The sequence below is a fragment of the Metarhizium robertsii genome (genome assembly GCF_000187425.2).
Source record: "Metarhizium robertsii ARSEF 23 chromosome Unknown MAA_Scf_5, whole genome shotgun sequence".
NCBI classification, from domain to species: domain Eukaryota; kingdom Fungi; phylum Ascomycota; class Sordariomycetes; order Hypocreales; family Clavicipitaceae; genus Metarhizium; species Metarhizium robertsii.
The window spans coordinates 2850059-2867266 of record NW_011942193.1 but is presented as its reverse complement, the minus strand read 5'-3'; the positions used below and the strand labels follow the sequence as shown (position 1 = coordinate 2867266).

At 51.0% G+C, this 17208-nt stretch overlaps 3 protein-coding genes across 3 annotated transcripts; 2 read left to right on the top strand and 1 right to left on the bottom strand.

Annotated features, from left to right (window-relative positions):
* Positions 1-479: 479 nt before the first annotated feature.
* MAA_07260 (WD domain containing protein) lies at positions 480-2750 on the top strand (the record flags this gene model as incomplete). The annotated part of the gene is made up of 2 exons (XM_007825258.2): positions 480-1526; positions 1596-2750. 2 exons carry the CDS (start codon positions 480-482, stop codon positions 2748-2750), a joined length of 2202 nt encoding a protein of 733 aa, XP_007823449.2.
* Positions 2751-5751: 3001 nt separating this feature from the next.
* Positions 5752-7596, bottom strand: MAA_07259 (glycoside hydrolase family 17; the record flags this gene model as incomplete). Its single annotated transcript, XM_007825257.1, has 2 exons — positions 5752-7343; positions 7425-7596. The coding sequence occupies 2 exons, from the start codon at positions 7594-7596 to the stop codon at positions 5752-5754; spliced, it is 1764 nt and encodes a 587-aa protein (XP_007823448.1).
* A 4558-nt stretch (positions 7597-12154) lies between these two features.
* On the top strand, positions 12155-15456 carry MAA_07258 (Ribonuclease II/R; the record flags this gene model as incomplete). Its single annotated transcript, XM_007825256.2, has 3 exons — positions 12155-12280; positions 12351-12721; positions 12780-15456. The coding sequence occupies 3 exons, from the start codon at positions 12155-12157 to the stop codon at positions 15454-15456; spliced, it is 3174 nt and encodes a 1057-aa protein (XP_007823447.2).
* Positions 15457-17208: the final 1752 nt, after the last annotated feature.

The following is a 17208-nucleotide window of genomic DNA, read 5'->3' as shown; positions in this document are numbered from 1 at the left end:
CTCATCCGTACGTTGACCGTCCTAGCGTCTTTCCTACCCTTGAACCTGATCATCGCGTTAACACGCACCGCTCAGAAAGGGGGAAAAAAAGCAATACGCCCATGCTTGGCACTAGTACACCAGCGACTGTCCCCCGCAAAAGCAAAAAAGGGACATATTACATCGCCTAACTGACTGCCCGACAAGAAGACGAACCAGGGGAGGCGTCCCCCAATCAGTGAACAATCCAAGACCCAGCCGTAACTACTCTGTACTGAGTACGGAGTAGTAGTGACAAATCTGATCGAAAGCCTAAAAAAGTTTTTTTCATTGTCCCAAAAGCAAGCCCTGCTTGTGACACATCAGACTGGCCCGAGCCTAGCGATAACGCCAACTGGTTTGAGCCAGTGAAGCTCTGGAACGCAGGAATCCGGCTCTGGCGTATTTCCGGCTGGCAGGCATTCAAATATTCTTCGAGAGCCCCTGTCGTTGGCACCGCCATGCGCTCGTCATATTCGTCGACGGAACAGTCTCATAGCGAGTCAGACTGGTCGCAGCAGGATGAGGGCGGCTCTCACCTCCCGGGGCATTGCGTCGAAGTTGTTTCTCACAATACCGACCACGACCACGACCACGACGGCATCAACACTTGCAGCGAAGTAACACAAACTGGTCGCCAATGTCCTAGCTCGGGCCTACTTGCGACGGGTAGCCGACACGACGCCCAAAACACCACCACAGCGCACGGCTCTGATGAGAACCAATGTTCCCATTGCATTCCTGCTGCCCACCCCCCTGATCAGTCACATCGTTCGCCATCTCCAGAATACTATGATGATGATGATGAGGGCATGAGCGATATTGACGGTGGCGTGTCCCTTAACCAAGTTTCGTCGTCCGTTGCCCGCATTGAAGGTTATTCTGGCTCGCATCTTGCAGCGGCTGGTCTTGACTACGACTACATCGACAGCAGCGACGACAGCGACGGGGAACTTGACATTGATCAGGATTCGGACAACGATGGGCCTCTCCCTGCCCAGGCTTTCGACCCATACCTCAACTTCAACGGCCCTCCAAACCTCCCTTTGCATTTGCATAGCCTTTACGGCTCCGCGTTCATGATGGACACGGAATTTCCTCCCCAGACATGGGCTGGCGCAAATGGCCCTGGGGTTCTTCCGGCACCAGAAGTGGACATGACTGCGTTCCATGATTCGAATGATACTCTGCCACCTGTCCAGCTTAGCAATCCAAATCCAACCATTCCTGGAGCCGAAAACCTTGGTCTCATTGACTTTCTCCGAAATTGGGTGTATCAAGGCAGTTTCACTGACAGCCCTCGATCTCGCCCACCACATCTTAGCCAAGTCATAAAACAGGCTGCTGCCCCCATCAAGGAGATTAGGTATTCAGATCTCCATGGCGACGAATGTGATATCCAGGGCTTAAACTGGAAAATGATGGAAACGACCCGGAGTAATGCGAGGGCGAGGCGTAGTCGCACCTACAAAAATTACGTCAACCACCCCGGGTCTGATATATTAGCCGTATGTGCAAAAGCCGCAATGACACTGTCACGCATCCCACCCTGCATGTTTGCTAATATTTCAATGTAGCCTCACATGGATGATGAGGGCATTCCTTGTTGTGAAAGTTTCTTCCGACTTGCAAGAATGAACATTCGACAAGACGTTCATCTTGCTCACTTTCAGCTCCGAAATGTTCTAGCTTGCCCTTCACGAACACACGCCTATTATCCCAGTCCGACAGGTGTGAATAGGATGAATACAGTTTCTCGGACTACCGATGCCGTCATGAGTACGCGTGACTTCCCAGCAAATGGCGCCGCACTTTCAAGCCTGGATGCGGCTTGTGGAGTCTTGATGGGTGGAACATTTGGTGGTGAATATTACCTCAAGTCCCTAGAGTGTGACGACAAGTCAAAGTTCAGCGAAGGCCAGATAACGTCAGACTTTAACGGAATCACGAATCATATCAAATTATACCGACCTCGCCGCTCCTGTGGCCCAGTAGCAGCCATTGCCAGCAATGACTGCGGGTTCCGAGTCATGGATATCGGGACAGAGCACTTTGTTTCGGAGACGACATACCCATTTGCTCTCAACTGCTCAGCCCTATCTCCAGATCACCGCCTTCGTGTACTTGTTGGTGATAGCCCCGAGGCTCTCATCACAAACGCAGACACGGGTGAAATCCTACAAAGGCTTGAGGGACATCGGGACTACGGTTTTGCTTGCGATTGGTCCGAAGATGGGCGGACAGTAGCAACCGGTTTCCAGGATCGTGGCGTGAAGATATGGGATGCGCGTAGATGGTGCAACTCCAGCGGCATTAGCACTCCATTGTACACTATTCGATCGGAGATGGCCAGCGTCCGCGGCCTTTGTTTCTCGCCCCTTGGAAGTGGCAAGCCGGTGCTAGTGGCAGCTGAGGAAGCAGATTACATCAACTTTATCGATGCGCAAACGTTTGGGTCCAAGCAGACCATTGACGTGTTTGGTGAAATTTGTGGCATTGCATTTGCCAATGACGGGCAAAACGTCAATATTCTCTGCTGTGACAAACACCGTGGCGGTCTGTTGCAGTTGGAGCGATGTGGACGCCGACCAGAGCCACTGCTCGAAAATTTAGAACAGCGCCGGGTGCTGCGCTACCGATATTTTGCAGATGATGATAACCAACAATTCCAGGACAAATGGATCCGCAGTCGCAGATCGGCTTTATATGAACAGAACCTTGAGCCGTTCTAATAGCATCATGACACTGTCCTATTTTATGCCTTTTTATATTTAATGACGCCATGGCAGAGCCGACCAAGACCAGACAAACTCGATACATGACATCCTCCTCACTTATACGTTTAACACATTGTCGTCCACGCTGTCAGCATATCATGCTGACGGACGAGCCTTACACGTTTGATGCCTTTTTTTCTTTTTTTTTTTTCGCCTTATACCCCCTGAATCATTTTTCTAGGCATTTTCCCTCGGCAACATTAGCTCATTGCATGTTTTGATTTCATTATATTAGCAATTACTCGACACGGCGCCGTGGTGTCTACGCGTTGAATGTTCCCACGATGGTCTTGGTCCCTGGGATGCATTTGCAATACACATGACACATGACATTCGCCGTCGAAAGCAGGGAAGCTGGCTTCACCTCTCGTCTGGCTCATTTTATGTTGACGCAGAGCTACATTATTACTAAGATGGCAAAACGACGGTATGTCTTTGCAATATCATTTGATGTTAGGGACAAAGGCATGTATATATATGTATCGGGCTTCATGTGTCTGGAAGGTTAGGGGCGTCCGCATATACAGACGTCATGGGTGACTAATTGCATTATTTGCTGGTAGCAGTTTTGCCCTTGTTGCCCTCCCCATTCTTTACCATGGATGACTGTATGAGTATGTCGTATGGTTGATTGAGAATCATTGTGTGGGCAATTACCCTGCGGATTTTGGATATAGGGTGGTCGTCTGGCATACCAAGGTAGAAGGACCGAGATTTGTATTTATGTATAGGGGTAAAAGATATAATCACGCCTGTCAGTTCCCATGGGTTTCAAATGCTCCGTAGCTCTGCGTCCTTTATACTGGGGTGCTTCTATATGACGTCGCGCCACGTCCTGGATCTATAACTCGTGGAAAGGTCTGGTTTTTTTTTTTTTTTTGCTCCGCAGGGAGAAAAAGGGCGTTTGTGCATTTTTGCCTGTGGCGGCAAGGGTCTCTCAGTTGTGTACATTTTTACCCTCCCATCTGCAATGTCTTGGTTTTCAGCCATCCTTGGATCGTGTACGGGCAGTAGTTGGCAGCCTGGGTTTTTGTACATGGAGAATGGAGGATGGACAAGATAGCAGCAGGGCGTTGGGTTGGTTTTTCGGGAGAGGCGTTTAGTTGGTTGGTTACCACCTCGACGATCCGATTTTCGGGATTGACAGGGACGTGTCTGGTCGTGTTCTGGGTTTGTTTGCTGGGTTTGTCGTTTCGAATCTACAGACCCCTTGTACTAGCCCTGCTGTTTCCACGGGACAATGCGGCCTGAAGATTCGCTGAGCTATATATAGCTGTTGTGGTAGCATCCGTATGGTGCTTCCCGGGCCAATCGTATTTGCTTTACCAAACAACAACAGATCACGGCGGGAATACGACGCAAACCGTCTCGGTACCACCTGTGAGAAATTCTGGAAACCCCATCGATGGTACAGGCCCTCGCCTTGTGAAGAGCAAGTCCTGGCTACAAGTCTACGGAGGAACAGTAACATATATTTGTTCCTTATTAGGTGACTGTATTCTACTTTGATCTAGTATGTCGGCGCCATGCCTAGATACTACATGATTCTGCTTCTAAATGAGCACCCTTTGCGCCCTCCACAAACGCCGTCTTCGCGTCTTGCCCTCCCCAACGCCAGTATCAGTCAACAAGATGCCCAGACGGCCCAGAAACAAAAAAGCACCGCAATCCCCCTTCCAAAACAACCCAACCTCGGCGCAAGGGCCATAAACGAACAGGGAAAAAAAAAAAAAAAAACCACTCACCAATCCACGTCGCCCAATCTCCCGGGGCAAACAACAACCAATGCCGCCATGCCAGCAAACCCCCCACAGACCGCCACGCATAAACACCCAACCGCCGATCTCCAGCCATCCTCGATACCTCGGGACATGGGAAGCAAAGACAACCTGGCGCTCCACCAGACCGCTTCAACTTCCAACACGCATGTAGAAACATTGATGCAAAACGAAAAAAAAAAAAAAAACTTCCCGCTCGAACCCATAAGCCAGCCCTGCGCGCGCGCCCACCTCCACTGGCCCGTTTCACAATGGACCCGGGACAAAAAAAGGGCACCACCAGACCGCGTTTCACAGGGCCGCTTGAAGAAAAACAAGCTTCAGTGGCGGAAAGAACAAAACAACAAAAAACCTTGTTTCTTTGGTGCCGGCCCCCCCTGCTGGACGCTGCCAAGGTAAACCGCATTTTCAATAAATACTAGTAGTACATATGTACAACGTCAATAGTACTAGACAACAGCGCAAGGATGGACGCGGTCGCGCCGAGTCATGGGTTGCATGTCATGCAGGAACCACAGCCCAGCTGAATCCAAGCAACCTTGGCCTTGTTTTTTTTTCTTTTCTTTTTTGCGCAAACGAGCCGGGCACGCCTTGGCCTAATCTCGATCCCCAGCCCTCCGCGCCAGGCCGTGTGCCGTACCTGACGGCTGCAAAACTTGGTTCAACCATCGAGAACCATCTTGATTAGTTTCAGATATAGTACAGATTGACCAGCATCACGAGGAACCATATCATCAATAAGCGATATATTCAAGTCTCCAGCTTCAAAATACAGCTCATCCCAAAGAGGCTAATGAATTATGGCATTATGAAGCAGATGCTAATGTACAAAGAAAGATCCAAATATGTTGCTTGTCACAAGAATAAACACCAGAGACTCCATCAACGTAGGGAAAAAAAATTGTAAATGGAAAGATGAAAAGTAAAAGGCCTCATCCGCCATCATCAAGTCCTTTTGCCTTCCATCCCACCCATTGTGCGTCCATGGATGACAAAAGTGGCACATGTCTCGCCTCTGATGCAGCTCTTGTATGATCCGGATCGGACTGGGCTCTTTTCACTGTTTGGCTCATATACATTCGGCGAGGGCTCGCCTAGAGGAGCCTCGTTGCGGGACATTAGAGGCATGCGCCTGCTGTATGAGGCACCTGCAGCGCTAACCGTCGTCATCTTTTCTCTTACGATGAAGTCAAGATGTTGAAAGCTTTACCGAGACCCCAGCTGTCCTCGCAACCGCAGCTGCCCTTCTGCTTCCAGCGGTCGTCTTCCAAAGAGAAAAAGATGACCTCGTTACCACACTGCTCGCGAATCGATTTGACAGCGATGGACTGCGCATCGAGTCCGACCACGGCGAGGCCATTGTCCAGGCCGCCCGAGGGCCATCCGACCTCCAGAGTGATGACAGACTTGTTGCAGATCTTCTGAAGAATACTAATCTGGCCCTTGACAAATTGACCGGCCTCACTAGGAGCGACTCCGTTGTTGAAGTAGGGGTGAATGTTGGCACCCGTAATGTCAACCTCGGAGCACAGGTGGGAGGACACGTCCTCGCGCTGCCAAATGTTCAGAGTCTCAGAGATGGTGACCTTGCCGCTGAATTTGCTTGAGCACTTTCCCTTGACGTCAGTAATCAATTGCTTGAGTTGCTCGGGGGAGCAGTAGTTGTTCATGATGGCCTCGTTACCGACGACCAGGAGCACGACAATATCCCATTTGCCCCACGCAACGAGCTTGTCAACCTGCTCCTTGATATCGGGAGTATTGATGCTGCAACCAGAGCTCTTGACAAAGACACCGACAATCATCTTCATGCCATACTTGGAGCAGGCATTACCGACATTCTCCAATGTGTTGCAGTCAGTCGAGTAGACTCGAACCACGGAGAAACCGGCATTCTTGATGGACGAAATATCAGAGTCGACCTGGTCGGCCGTCTTGCACTGACCAGTGGAGCCAACATAGGGAGTGTAGGTCATTCCCAAGTGGTCATTGTTGCTGACCAGATCGCCACCGGTGTTGTTCGGGGGTGGAGGAGCCTGGGAGCTCTTGGGAGCCTCAGAGGTCTTGGCGGGAGGAGGAGGGGGAGTCTCGGACTTCTTGGGAGCTTCAGTGGTCTTGACGGGGGGAGGGGGAGGAGCCTGGGTCTTGACAGAAGTGGGAGCCGGGGCGGGAGTTGAAGTTGAAACCGGGGTTGAGGTTGTCAGGCCCTTGCTGGTCAGCGGGCAGATATAAACGAAGCCGGTCTTGGTGACAGTGACAACCTGCTGCGGAGCAGTGTAGGTACCTGGGCTATAGGTAGCAGGAGTGGGATAGACGATGACGGTCTCCTTGCTGACGGTGGTGATGATGGGAGCAATTGTGTATGTACCAGCGCTGGGGCAGACGTAGGTAGTTTGGACAATGGTGCTGGTGGTGACGCTACCGCTGGTGTGAATAGTAGCGACGGGGCAGGTGACAGTAGTGGCCGTCACGACGACAGTGGTGACACCACCGATGGTGTGAGTACCAGAAGGAACCTTGGTCGACGTGGCATCGCAGACAGTGGTAGTCTTCTGGATAGTAACGGTCGTTGCCGGGAAGGTGTAGGTGCCGGGGGTCGGGCACGTAGTAACCACGGGAGTAGGCACCACAACAATCTCGGTGGTGGCAGGCGGTGGTGGAGGAGCCTGGGTCGTCGGAGGGGGAGGAGGCGGTGCCTGGATAGAAGAAGTCTTGGGAGAGGGCGTGACCGTGAGGATCTGAGTCTGGGTCTTGGTGGAGGGTGCGACGACTATTCACATCGTGTTAGTGATATTGGCCTTTATCTCGCCTTTTCCTCGAGGCGGCGGCGCTCAATTGGCATGCCACATACGCGTAGGCTCGCCAGTCATGGTCTTCCAGATGGTAGTACAGCCGGGAGTGCACACGGCGGCGGTATCATTCAGACCCTTCTTGAAAAGGTGCTCGTGGGCATGACGGTGGTGGGCGGCCGAGACGCCGCTGGCCAACGCCGCCAGGGCGGCGGCAACAAACTCTCCCTTCATTGTGAATATAAGTGATGTTTGTCGAAGATTTCGATTCGTTAAAGTAAGGAAAAGAATGCCCGCTGAAAGAGTGAAGCGGTAGATGGGTGAATGGAAGTGAACGAAAGGACGAAAGCTGAAGTGCACGACTTTCTGTTACGACCTCGACATGGGCGGCAGGTGCGTGAGGAGAGAGGGAGAGGAGCGGTCTTTCGATGCTGCCGGGGACATAGCTATTATTATTGATTGCGGAGATGGGTGGTGCCGACCATCAGACCAGGCTGCTCGGGCGGGCTGGGTGTCTCTGATGACATGGGCTCGATGGGCTCGATGCGGACTCGACAACATGGGCTTCTGGGCTCGTCCTGTCTGGTCCTGTTAGTCTAGTCTAGTCTTGTTCCTGTTCCTGGATCCACTAGACGAGCCACAAGAGCCGGCCGGGCCACGGATACCCAATCTGACCGCGACGGAACGGCGACTAGTCAGGTACAGCACGTAACTGCCAGGCACCAGACGTGTACCTGCGCACTTGGAGACAGGGGTAAGGAACCAACAAGGCCTAGCCGATGTCTGGTGCTCACCGTCTGCACACGACTACACGCACATACCCTGCCAGCTGGCCATTGCCAGCGTCCTAATATGGGATTGTGGGTCCTCGATACTGATGTTAATTTCCACCGTCCACTTGGCTCGTTAGCCTGAAGGGGGCCGTCACCAGTCACCAGCCATTGGGGGTGAGTTGGCGGATTGGGCGACTTGCGCGCGGACGGCCGGGTTATCGTCAGCGATGAATCCCTCTCGGGCTGTGGCCACAGCCAGGATTTCTTCAGCCACGGGAAATGAGCAGCCATTTGGCTAGTCGACTTCTTTTTTAGTGAAATGAGATGGAGCGCAATATCGCCTTGCAACTTGGCGCCAACTCCAAGGGGTAGGGGCATAGATAGCCCTGTTGTATGAATGGCCAACGTTGCCCGTCGCCGGAGATGAGTTCTTTCGCTTCATTCGTTATTGCTTTGGCTTCTGTATTTCGCACTTGACAGTGGTTGTTTCTCAGCATAGTGTGGGAAATTGCTTTGTGCTGGTGTTGCAGCATTGATGAACATACAAAAAAAAACACTCACCTCATTCCCTGTTCCCCTGTCGGCGTTTTTACTAAGCGTTATTGTCTGCCGAGGATCTCTTGCCTCTTCTGGCTAGAACCCGTGTTGATTGATTGAGAGATTGTTCCTGCATCCAACCAACATTCGACCAGACGAACCAGGCACCACGGCTTTCCGAGTCAACCAACATTAACCTCTGTGGAGTCCAACTTGGTTCGTGGCTTGGCCATTCTCCAGTATTCATTCTTGTTGCCGAAATCTAGAATCACCTCTCCCGATACGTTTTGATGCCTTTCCTGGCAGTTCATGACTTGATTGATGATCGAACCCCTGACGATGTTCGCAGACTCTATACCGCTCTTTCTTTTCTTAGTCTGGGGAGATTGGTGGATGTGTTGACTTCTCGGCGAATACTACTCCATACCGGCTCCCCGAGTTTCTCGCTTCCGAGACCTTGTCGCACATGGGCAATGGCATTACTATTGCCGTCCTTATAATACTCCGTACAGGTTACACTGAGGCGCAGCCTTAGCAAAAATGATATTTCGTGCCGAGCACTCTCTGTAGTACAACCCGGCCTGGTCTCTGGCCTAATTTCTAGAAAACCCCGGGTCTCTCCTTTTTGCTAAAGGGGCGCCACGCCTCACTCATTACCACATGTCCGACTGTCGGTCAAGATGGGTAAGCGCAGTGCCAGGATTGGCGCTGCTCCCCTATGAACCGGATAATTGCTCTCGGTCGTGCCATATCATTCGTCACTGGCAGGCGCGGGTTATTATATGAGAATGGCCCCGTAATACACAACAATTACCAGTGGCTCATTGGGACGACACCGATTCTCGTAAAGGGCCAACTGTCCATCTGCTGGTGGTCTGATGGGGCGAAGTATCGCGTAGTACCTTGCACGTCTGTTTCCGTTGGTTCAAAATAAACAAATGTAGCCAACGATCAATACTCACCCGCAAACATAACAACATACTGTATTACTAGTGCTGTACTGTTTTATGTACATAGTTGTTCCTGGGTCTGCATGTCGGCCGAGGTGGCTTGGCACTGTGGGTGGTTTGCGATGATCGGAATGCGGATAAGGGCAATCTGGGTGTTTCCAGATCTTATTGCCGTCGATGGAATGCGACGAGTTATGGCTGAAAACTACTGACAAAACGGTGAGACAAGTGCCTCAATAACACACTGTTCGGCGCAGATGATTGTTGAGTTATTTCGACGCTCTCCAGGTGTCAGTTTTCGCTTGGCTCACTCACATCTTGGGGCCGCCCAGGACGCAGCTGCCAGTTTTTGTGGCCGCTCTTGCCGTGACAAGTTGTTGACAACCAAGCCAATTCAGCGTCATGTGACGCAGCACGGGTAACTGTGGTGGATGTACTGGGAAGCCATTACGACCTGGAAGAGGCTGTCGACAATTTCTTATTGAGAAGCGATGGCTCATAAACAGCAGACGTCTTGGAGGTGCTCAATCGTGGTTTTCAGCGAGGACAGCGGGGGCAGCATTCAATGTTGACGCTAAAAGCTCAGGTCGGTCGAGATCTCGCCCTGCAAAAAACAATCCACAGGTCTTTCCACTCTGTTGACCCTACAGTCTGTGCCAGAGTATATTTGCCATTGCGATGTCATCACATCACTGTGTGGCTCTGGACTAAATATTATGTACCTATCAGGGTGGTCATCGGGTTAGATCACGAGGACATGGAGAAAAAAGATGCAGCAATATCGTGCCGGGATTTCTCAAAGTCATTTCCTCGGGTAAGCTTAACAACACAAAAGTCGAGGCCATAGCATTTGGACTGAAAGTGACGCCAGGACTGCTCGTACGCCTGCAGTCTCAGAGATCTAGAGCACCCAGCGTCAGATTGAAGAAGAAACAAGAAGTCGCGACGGCCCGTTAATCCAGATTGCATGGGAAGATTTTGGCCTCGGATATACTTATTGGCATCATTCAAAGCCACTCTTGCAGCAGGAGGATTTATTTCATTTTAGCAATATCTGAACTCCATTTCCCTTGGCCGGTCATTATGTAAAGAACAGTACTTAAGTACTAAAGAGCATCCCGTGGGCGCCTGTGGAGAGAAGAGAGGGGAGAACTGGCAGGACTGTGCAAAGTTGTAGTACTTATATCCGAGGCCAATACCGTCCAGTGACAAAGTATCAATGACATTTAAGGGAAAATTTTGATTGCTATTTCAATCTTCTTGTTAGCTGGGCTACGCACTTTTATGCGTTGCCCAAGTACTTGTGACTAGAGCTTCTCTTGTTAGGAAACATACCAAATACAATGTACAAGCACAAAATAGAGAACCTGCGCCATACCGTTGATTGTAGCCTCCGATGGACTGGAAAATGTAGCTCCCAAACAAAATTCCAGGCTACATGATAGTTAGCATGTGACTAAACTTGAGAATGTAAATTGTGTGCACTACGAGTACCATGACAAGTTCTGGGAGACGTTAGTGTGTCTTGCCACCGCCGGACTCATGAATTGACGCTTCAAGCTTGGAACGACTGGACTGGAGAGCGAGGTGGTGGAAGTCAAGACACTAGCCAGTGCTGTTCTTCGCTTCAGCATATTTCGGGGGCCGATTTAGCGTATTAGTTGTCTGCAGAGTCGCGCCTTTGCGGGATTTGGTCAATCTAAATGAAGCTATCCCGAAATATCTATCATCTGTACAGGCTGTCGCATGATATCATCCATCGCAGCTGCCTGCAACTATCACTTTTTAAGGCCTGGTTCATTTTAGCTTCAAATTCAGTAGTAATATCATCATCCTGAATAACCAAAGCATCCTGGCTGCCCCATTGTGACTCTGTAAAGGGACGCTCCGGGCCCTGTACGATGATCCCTGTGGACAAGGGGATAGATTAAAAGTATTAATATATCACGATTGGAAGCTATGAATCGCGTTGAATGTGGACTTGGCCATTGATTGTATTTGAGACCTTTATCGTTGGAATTCAGCAGGCATCGAAAGGGCCACCTTTCCGTAGGTTTAGCTAGCTAGCTTACAGCCTGGCTCGAATCTTCCAACACAATTTGAACCACAGTTTGAACCCTCTAGATGACTTATTCAGTGGCCTGAATATGTTGGCATAATAAAAACGATGCCTTGTGATGCTGCAATGCCATGTGCGTTGTGTTTTGATGAGATGGTATTTTTGCAGCCATTGTGAAGTTAATCAACGACAACAGCCTTGCGCGGCTGGGTGTGGTGGTGACAAATTCAGCTAGTATTGACTGCTACCGCAAAAGTATTTACAGACATATGTCTGGTGGGAGTGCTTGACGATCAGCACCCCGTACCAAATGCATGGTTAGTTGCCTTCTGCCTTACTCCGTACACGGTCAATGTGGGGTCAGGCACTAACAGCTGGTTGATCCAAAACCACCAACCAGACAAATTTGTGTTCCCGCTTGGGCGCGACGCGACACTTTTTTGTCCCGACATCCAACTCGACCAGCTGGCGCCATGCTACGGCACTCGAGACAGTCATATGTGTGTTGGAACTGTCTAGCTCGCCGTGCCATTTCCCCCAAGGGAACGCTTCCTGTCCTGACGGGACGCATAGACGCCCATTATCCAGCGTCACATAGAGTTAGTACTCAACAGATATGCAAATGAACATGTTTCCCGCACAGTACTTACGCATCTCTCGCATCTGTAGAAATGGGCTACAACGCAGAGCTCGACCCCCCACGGGAAATCCTACATTCCCGACCCGCTGAATGATGGATTCGGTAGGGCTGCAGATACTGGAGGTATTAACGGCCTACCGATACGTGAACGCCTTCGACGATGGACGGTAGAAAATGAACACATAGGCACGAAAGCTATGCCCCCGGAGGCCTTCATTCATGGAAGCATCGCCAACAATGTTAGCCGAACACAGTCAACGGGGTCGTCCGAGCTTGACCGGCTGCGATCCGCCACTCGAAATATGACTGATACAGGCAAGAACGAGCCTACAAATGATGACGCAGAGGCATCTATTGTAGGTTCTGACTCGAGAAGTCCGGGGGATTTGGTAGAGCTGAGGTAAGTTTTCGGATGGCCCTCTTCCTGTTCTAAATATTTTGTCTTATCAGTTTGTTAGACAACAGGGTTCTCGAGTTCCCGTGTTCGCCATATACCTTGGCTACTTTGGTGATAGGAATCACTTTTATGCGGCCAATGGGAAATGGGTCACAAGTATGGGATTTTCATCACTCTTCAGTGTTTCCAATTTCGTCGCGATTCAAGAATTGGAATCTGTATTAGCCAAGATTCCCAAGGACGGTACTCCCGAGCACTTTGATGAGTTACGCAACAATGAGAAGGGGCCATTGAGAGAAGACGGAGTTGGCCTCATTAATAAAATGGCAGAATTTAGGGCATCTTCCGAGGTAATTTATCAAGGGAATATGACCAAGCTCGACGGTGCTCGTGAGCTGCTTTCTAGCGCCCGAGATGTCAAGTATCTCAGCCTGTTCGAAATTGCAGACATGCTGCTCCCGGAAAATTTGAAAGGAGAAGATGGCTTCCCCCCTCCGGCCTTGTACGCTGTACATACGGCATTGTCTCGCAATGATATCGCATTCAGTCCATTGACCCCTTCGGCAGACTGTCACCGGCGTGACCACTTGTTCGAGGTGTTTCCCCAAAACCACGCACAAACCATGACGAAAATTGCAGCCTGGGTACGCGAATACACAGACTCGAGTGCGAAGAAACTGCGACCACTCAAAGACAGTGAATTGGAGGAGATCGCTCTGGGAAGATTTATCATCCAAGCAAGAGAGGCTGTTTCTTATAGCCGCCAGACCCGGGAATGGACTCCTCATGGTATATTGAAAACATCACCCAGCGTGACGCTACCCAAGGTGGACTGGTCCTCTGTTAGTAAAGACGTGATTTCATTCCTAGAGTGGTGGGCAAGCTACGACCTGTTCGGCGCTGGATCCCGATTTCATTCATATGGCGCACTCATTCTTCGGTCACTAAGGCTCTATGATGATGCCACCCTCGACCAGAGTACTGCTTGGACCTTTCTTCAGGAAATTGGGGTTATAGCGCCATGGGAAATTCCTTCCCGATACAGAGTTCGTTTTCCAGGAACCACCATTGCCAGAGGTGGTGGGATTAGTCGCCCCGAACCCAAAAATCTGCTCAAGTCTACACGGCCTGATATTGCAGAAGGTAACAGAAAGCTGCGGGCCGGGTCACCAATATTTTGCATCGATGCACCATCCACGATGATCATCGATGATGGTGTGTCACTGGAGCACACTGATCAGCCTGGCGAATTCTGGATTCATGTGCACGCCGCAGACCCTGCCTCAGCCATTCAACCCAACTCGGCATTGGGGAGGTTCATGGAACTGATTCCAGAGAACATCTACCTCCCGGGCCACTTCCAGGCAATGTTGCCGTCAGAGTTGGGGGAGGATGATTCCAAGGACTACAAGTCAGAGAGCTTGGTCAAGCAGTACTCACTTCGACCTGGCTGTCCGGCGCTGACCTTTAGCGCAAAAGTCAATGAAGCCGGCGATGTTCTTGATTACCAAGTTGAACCCAGCACACTAGAAGAAGTCACGTATTTGGATCCCGAAGATGTAGCCGAGTTTTGCGGAGAGCAAACACCACCGTCTGTTACAGGCTACAGCTTCGAAGTCGGAACACCCCCGGACGCTACAGCAGCAACTCCTGAGCGTAATATGACAACTGTACAAGACTTGGACGCAAGAAGCAAGGAGGACATCCTGACTCTCTATCGTCTTGCCGAATCAATGAAACAAAAAAGGTTATCCAAAGGGGCATGGCCATACTTTTTCCCACGGCCCTCGGTTCAAGTGTCTTTTCACGATGCAATACCGGAAGTTGGGGCTATCCAGGGGGCTACTTTATTCCCGCCAGACCCGTACATTAAAGTCGGCACCGAAAGATCTACTGGTTGCTCCGTCGTGTCCAACACGATGGTTCTCGCAGGAGAAGTTGCGGCACGATGGTGTTCCGACCGCGGCATTCCGATTCCATATCGCAAGGATGCCAAGTCAGCAGAAAATTTCCAGGCAGCATTCGACTTTGCGACGAGGGAGATTTATCCTTTGATCTATCAAGGCGTCGAGCCATCAGCCACTCATCGGCAAGAGCTGTCAAAGCTGACGGGAGGAATCCAGATTTCATCTGAACCTGGACCATATTTCCTCCTAGGACTAGACATGTACACCAAGGCAACGTCACCGCTGCGCCGATTCTCAGATCTTCTTGTGCACTGGCAAATACACGCAGCGCTAGCCTTTGAAAGCAAGATGCAGCGACGAATTGATGCAACAACTGACGTGTTGGATGGCATTCTCCCATTCACGACCACGTCGCTAAACAGCACACTCCCACTTCTACACATGCGGGAAAAAATGGCCAAGACGGTGTCACGCGGCACATTGGACTGGATTCTCATTGCGCTCGTTCGAGCGTGGCGCTTCGAAGACAAGGCGCCACGCACGCTTCGCTTCACAGTTAGTTCACGCTGGCGTCAGGGGCTACTAGGCCACCTGGATATGTTTGACCTGAGCGCCACCATGGATGTTTCTGGATTGAACGGCTGCCGCCTCGTCAAAGACATTCGCGTTGGCGATGAGTTTGAAGTCGAGCTGGCAGATGTAAATGTGCACTCGAGACAAATTCTGGTTAAAGCACTGAGATACCTCAGCAGCCAGCATCCTCTTGACTCTAGCAATGCTTCAGTAGCTGGGGTTGTAGGGGAAACCAATCTTGGCATTAGCTCCGTGTAATTCAGCGTCAACCGATGCTATACACACAGGCTGATGTGCCACGGTGGCAATGACACTAGATGCTATGTCATCATGCCGGTACTGGTCTGCCTGCCAATGCCAAACAAGATTCACTCCGTTTAGAAATGGCAACGGCAAACTCTATTGCTCGGGGTACCGATGCCTAAGCAACATTGCCACCAATCCGAATGTACATGTACCGCACTCATCTTACTTCACAGCCCTACATCGCCTCTCTACCGTCGCTGTCCTTGTTGTCTTTGACAAGGGTGTTCCCAACGCCACTGTCCTGGGCTAAGCAAAAGAGCCTTGAAGTTGTAAACCAATCACAGACTTTTGGATTATCAGGCATCTTGTTCTCACTGGGCACTAATGACAGTCATGATAACATGCGGTGGGCACTCACTAGCTTTCATAGTTGTCGTAAACAACCGTATTCTACGTCATAAAACGCGTGCCCCTGTGTCCTCTTGTAAACCGCCGTCTGGCAATGGTATACATACGAGGCGGCTGCTCTTCCACCAGGCCCGTCTGCTGCAGCACCCCAAGTCCAGTCTTGGTGCCAATGCCCTGGCCAAAGTAGGTGCAGAGCGCCTCATCAATTCATGCGAGCCCTTGGCGCCTGCCCCCAGGAACAATAATAAGCCAAGGTGGGCTGCCAGCTTCAAAGGAAGACGGCGCCGGGCTCGTCTCCCACCTCCATGTCGGTCTACATGTCCATGTCCGAAGATGACCTCACGAATGTTGCCTCCCTGCAACATTGAAAGCATCGACCGCCTCGGCACTTGCCCTCCTCCTCCCCGCACAGTCTGGCCCAAATCCCTGGACAACCCCACAATACCCCAGACAAAGGCAAAGGGTCAAGTCCAGGTCTCAACTGGTCTGGTGCTCGTCGGCTGACGATGCCTCGCAAGTCGAATGAGTCGTCCACCCACGCCACCAAAGGGTTGCACCAGACCGGACCGGCAGCCCTGCTCCCATTTCCCGGCCACGTTTCTCCTATTTTTGCCCCTTTGTACTCCGTACGTACATGGCAGTACTGTGTACCCCAGGGTTCCCTTCTTTTTTTTTTTCTTGGTCCCCAGCAGACTGGCCGCGCGCCCAATGAGCACGCTGCTCCGCCTGCCGAGATGAAAGAAAGGGAAAAAAAAGCTGTTCACGAGACCACTACGGAGTACCCTGACGGAAATTGTTGGGGTCGCGGTGCTGAATACGTCACAGGGGCTTTGTTTGGTCTTTCACTGAGTGTTGCTTGTTTGAACCCCTGATGCCTGGCTGGTACCGACTCCCTCTGCCGTCTGGTACTTATACTTAAAGTACTTAGTAGTCGTACTGGTGCCTACGTGCTCGAGTACGCCGTGCCTGGCATGCGGAATACGTTGATTACTCATGCTACTATATACCAATATATATTGATATAATACCTGATAACCAGGTACTTGATAGCGCGTGAGCGTGCCTAGCAGAAAGAGTAAGCCCGACGAGCAATCCACACTTCGAGGCACAATCGCAAGATCCAACCTACATTGATACTTCCTCAAGTACGGAGTAGGTACTAGGTACTAGGTACTCAAGTGCTTGGCTGTCCACGTACTCGACTCCTACCTACAAGCACAATGGTCTCGTGATGCACACCCCGTCATGTGCACCCTCGAGAACAAGCCAGCCCATTCGGCACACTCATGCAACAAGCGTCTGCCTGGTGGAAGCGGACTCGGATCATCACTTGCGGCGGCGTGCCGACACCAACAC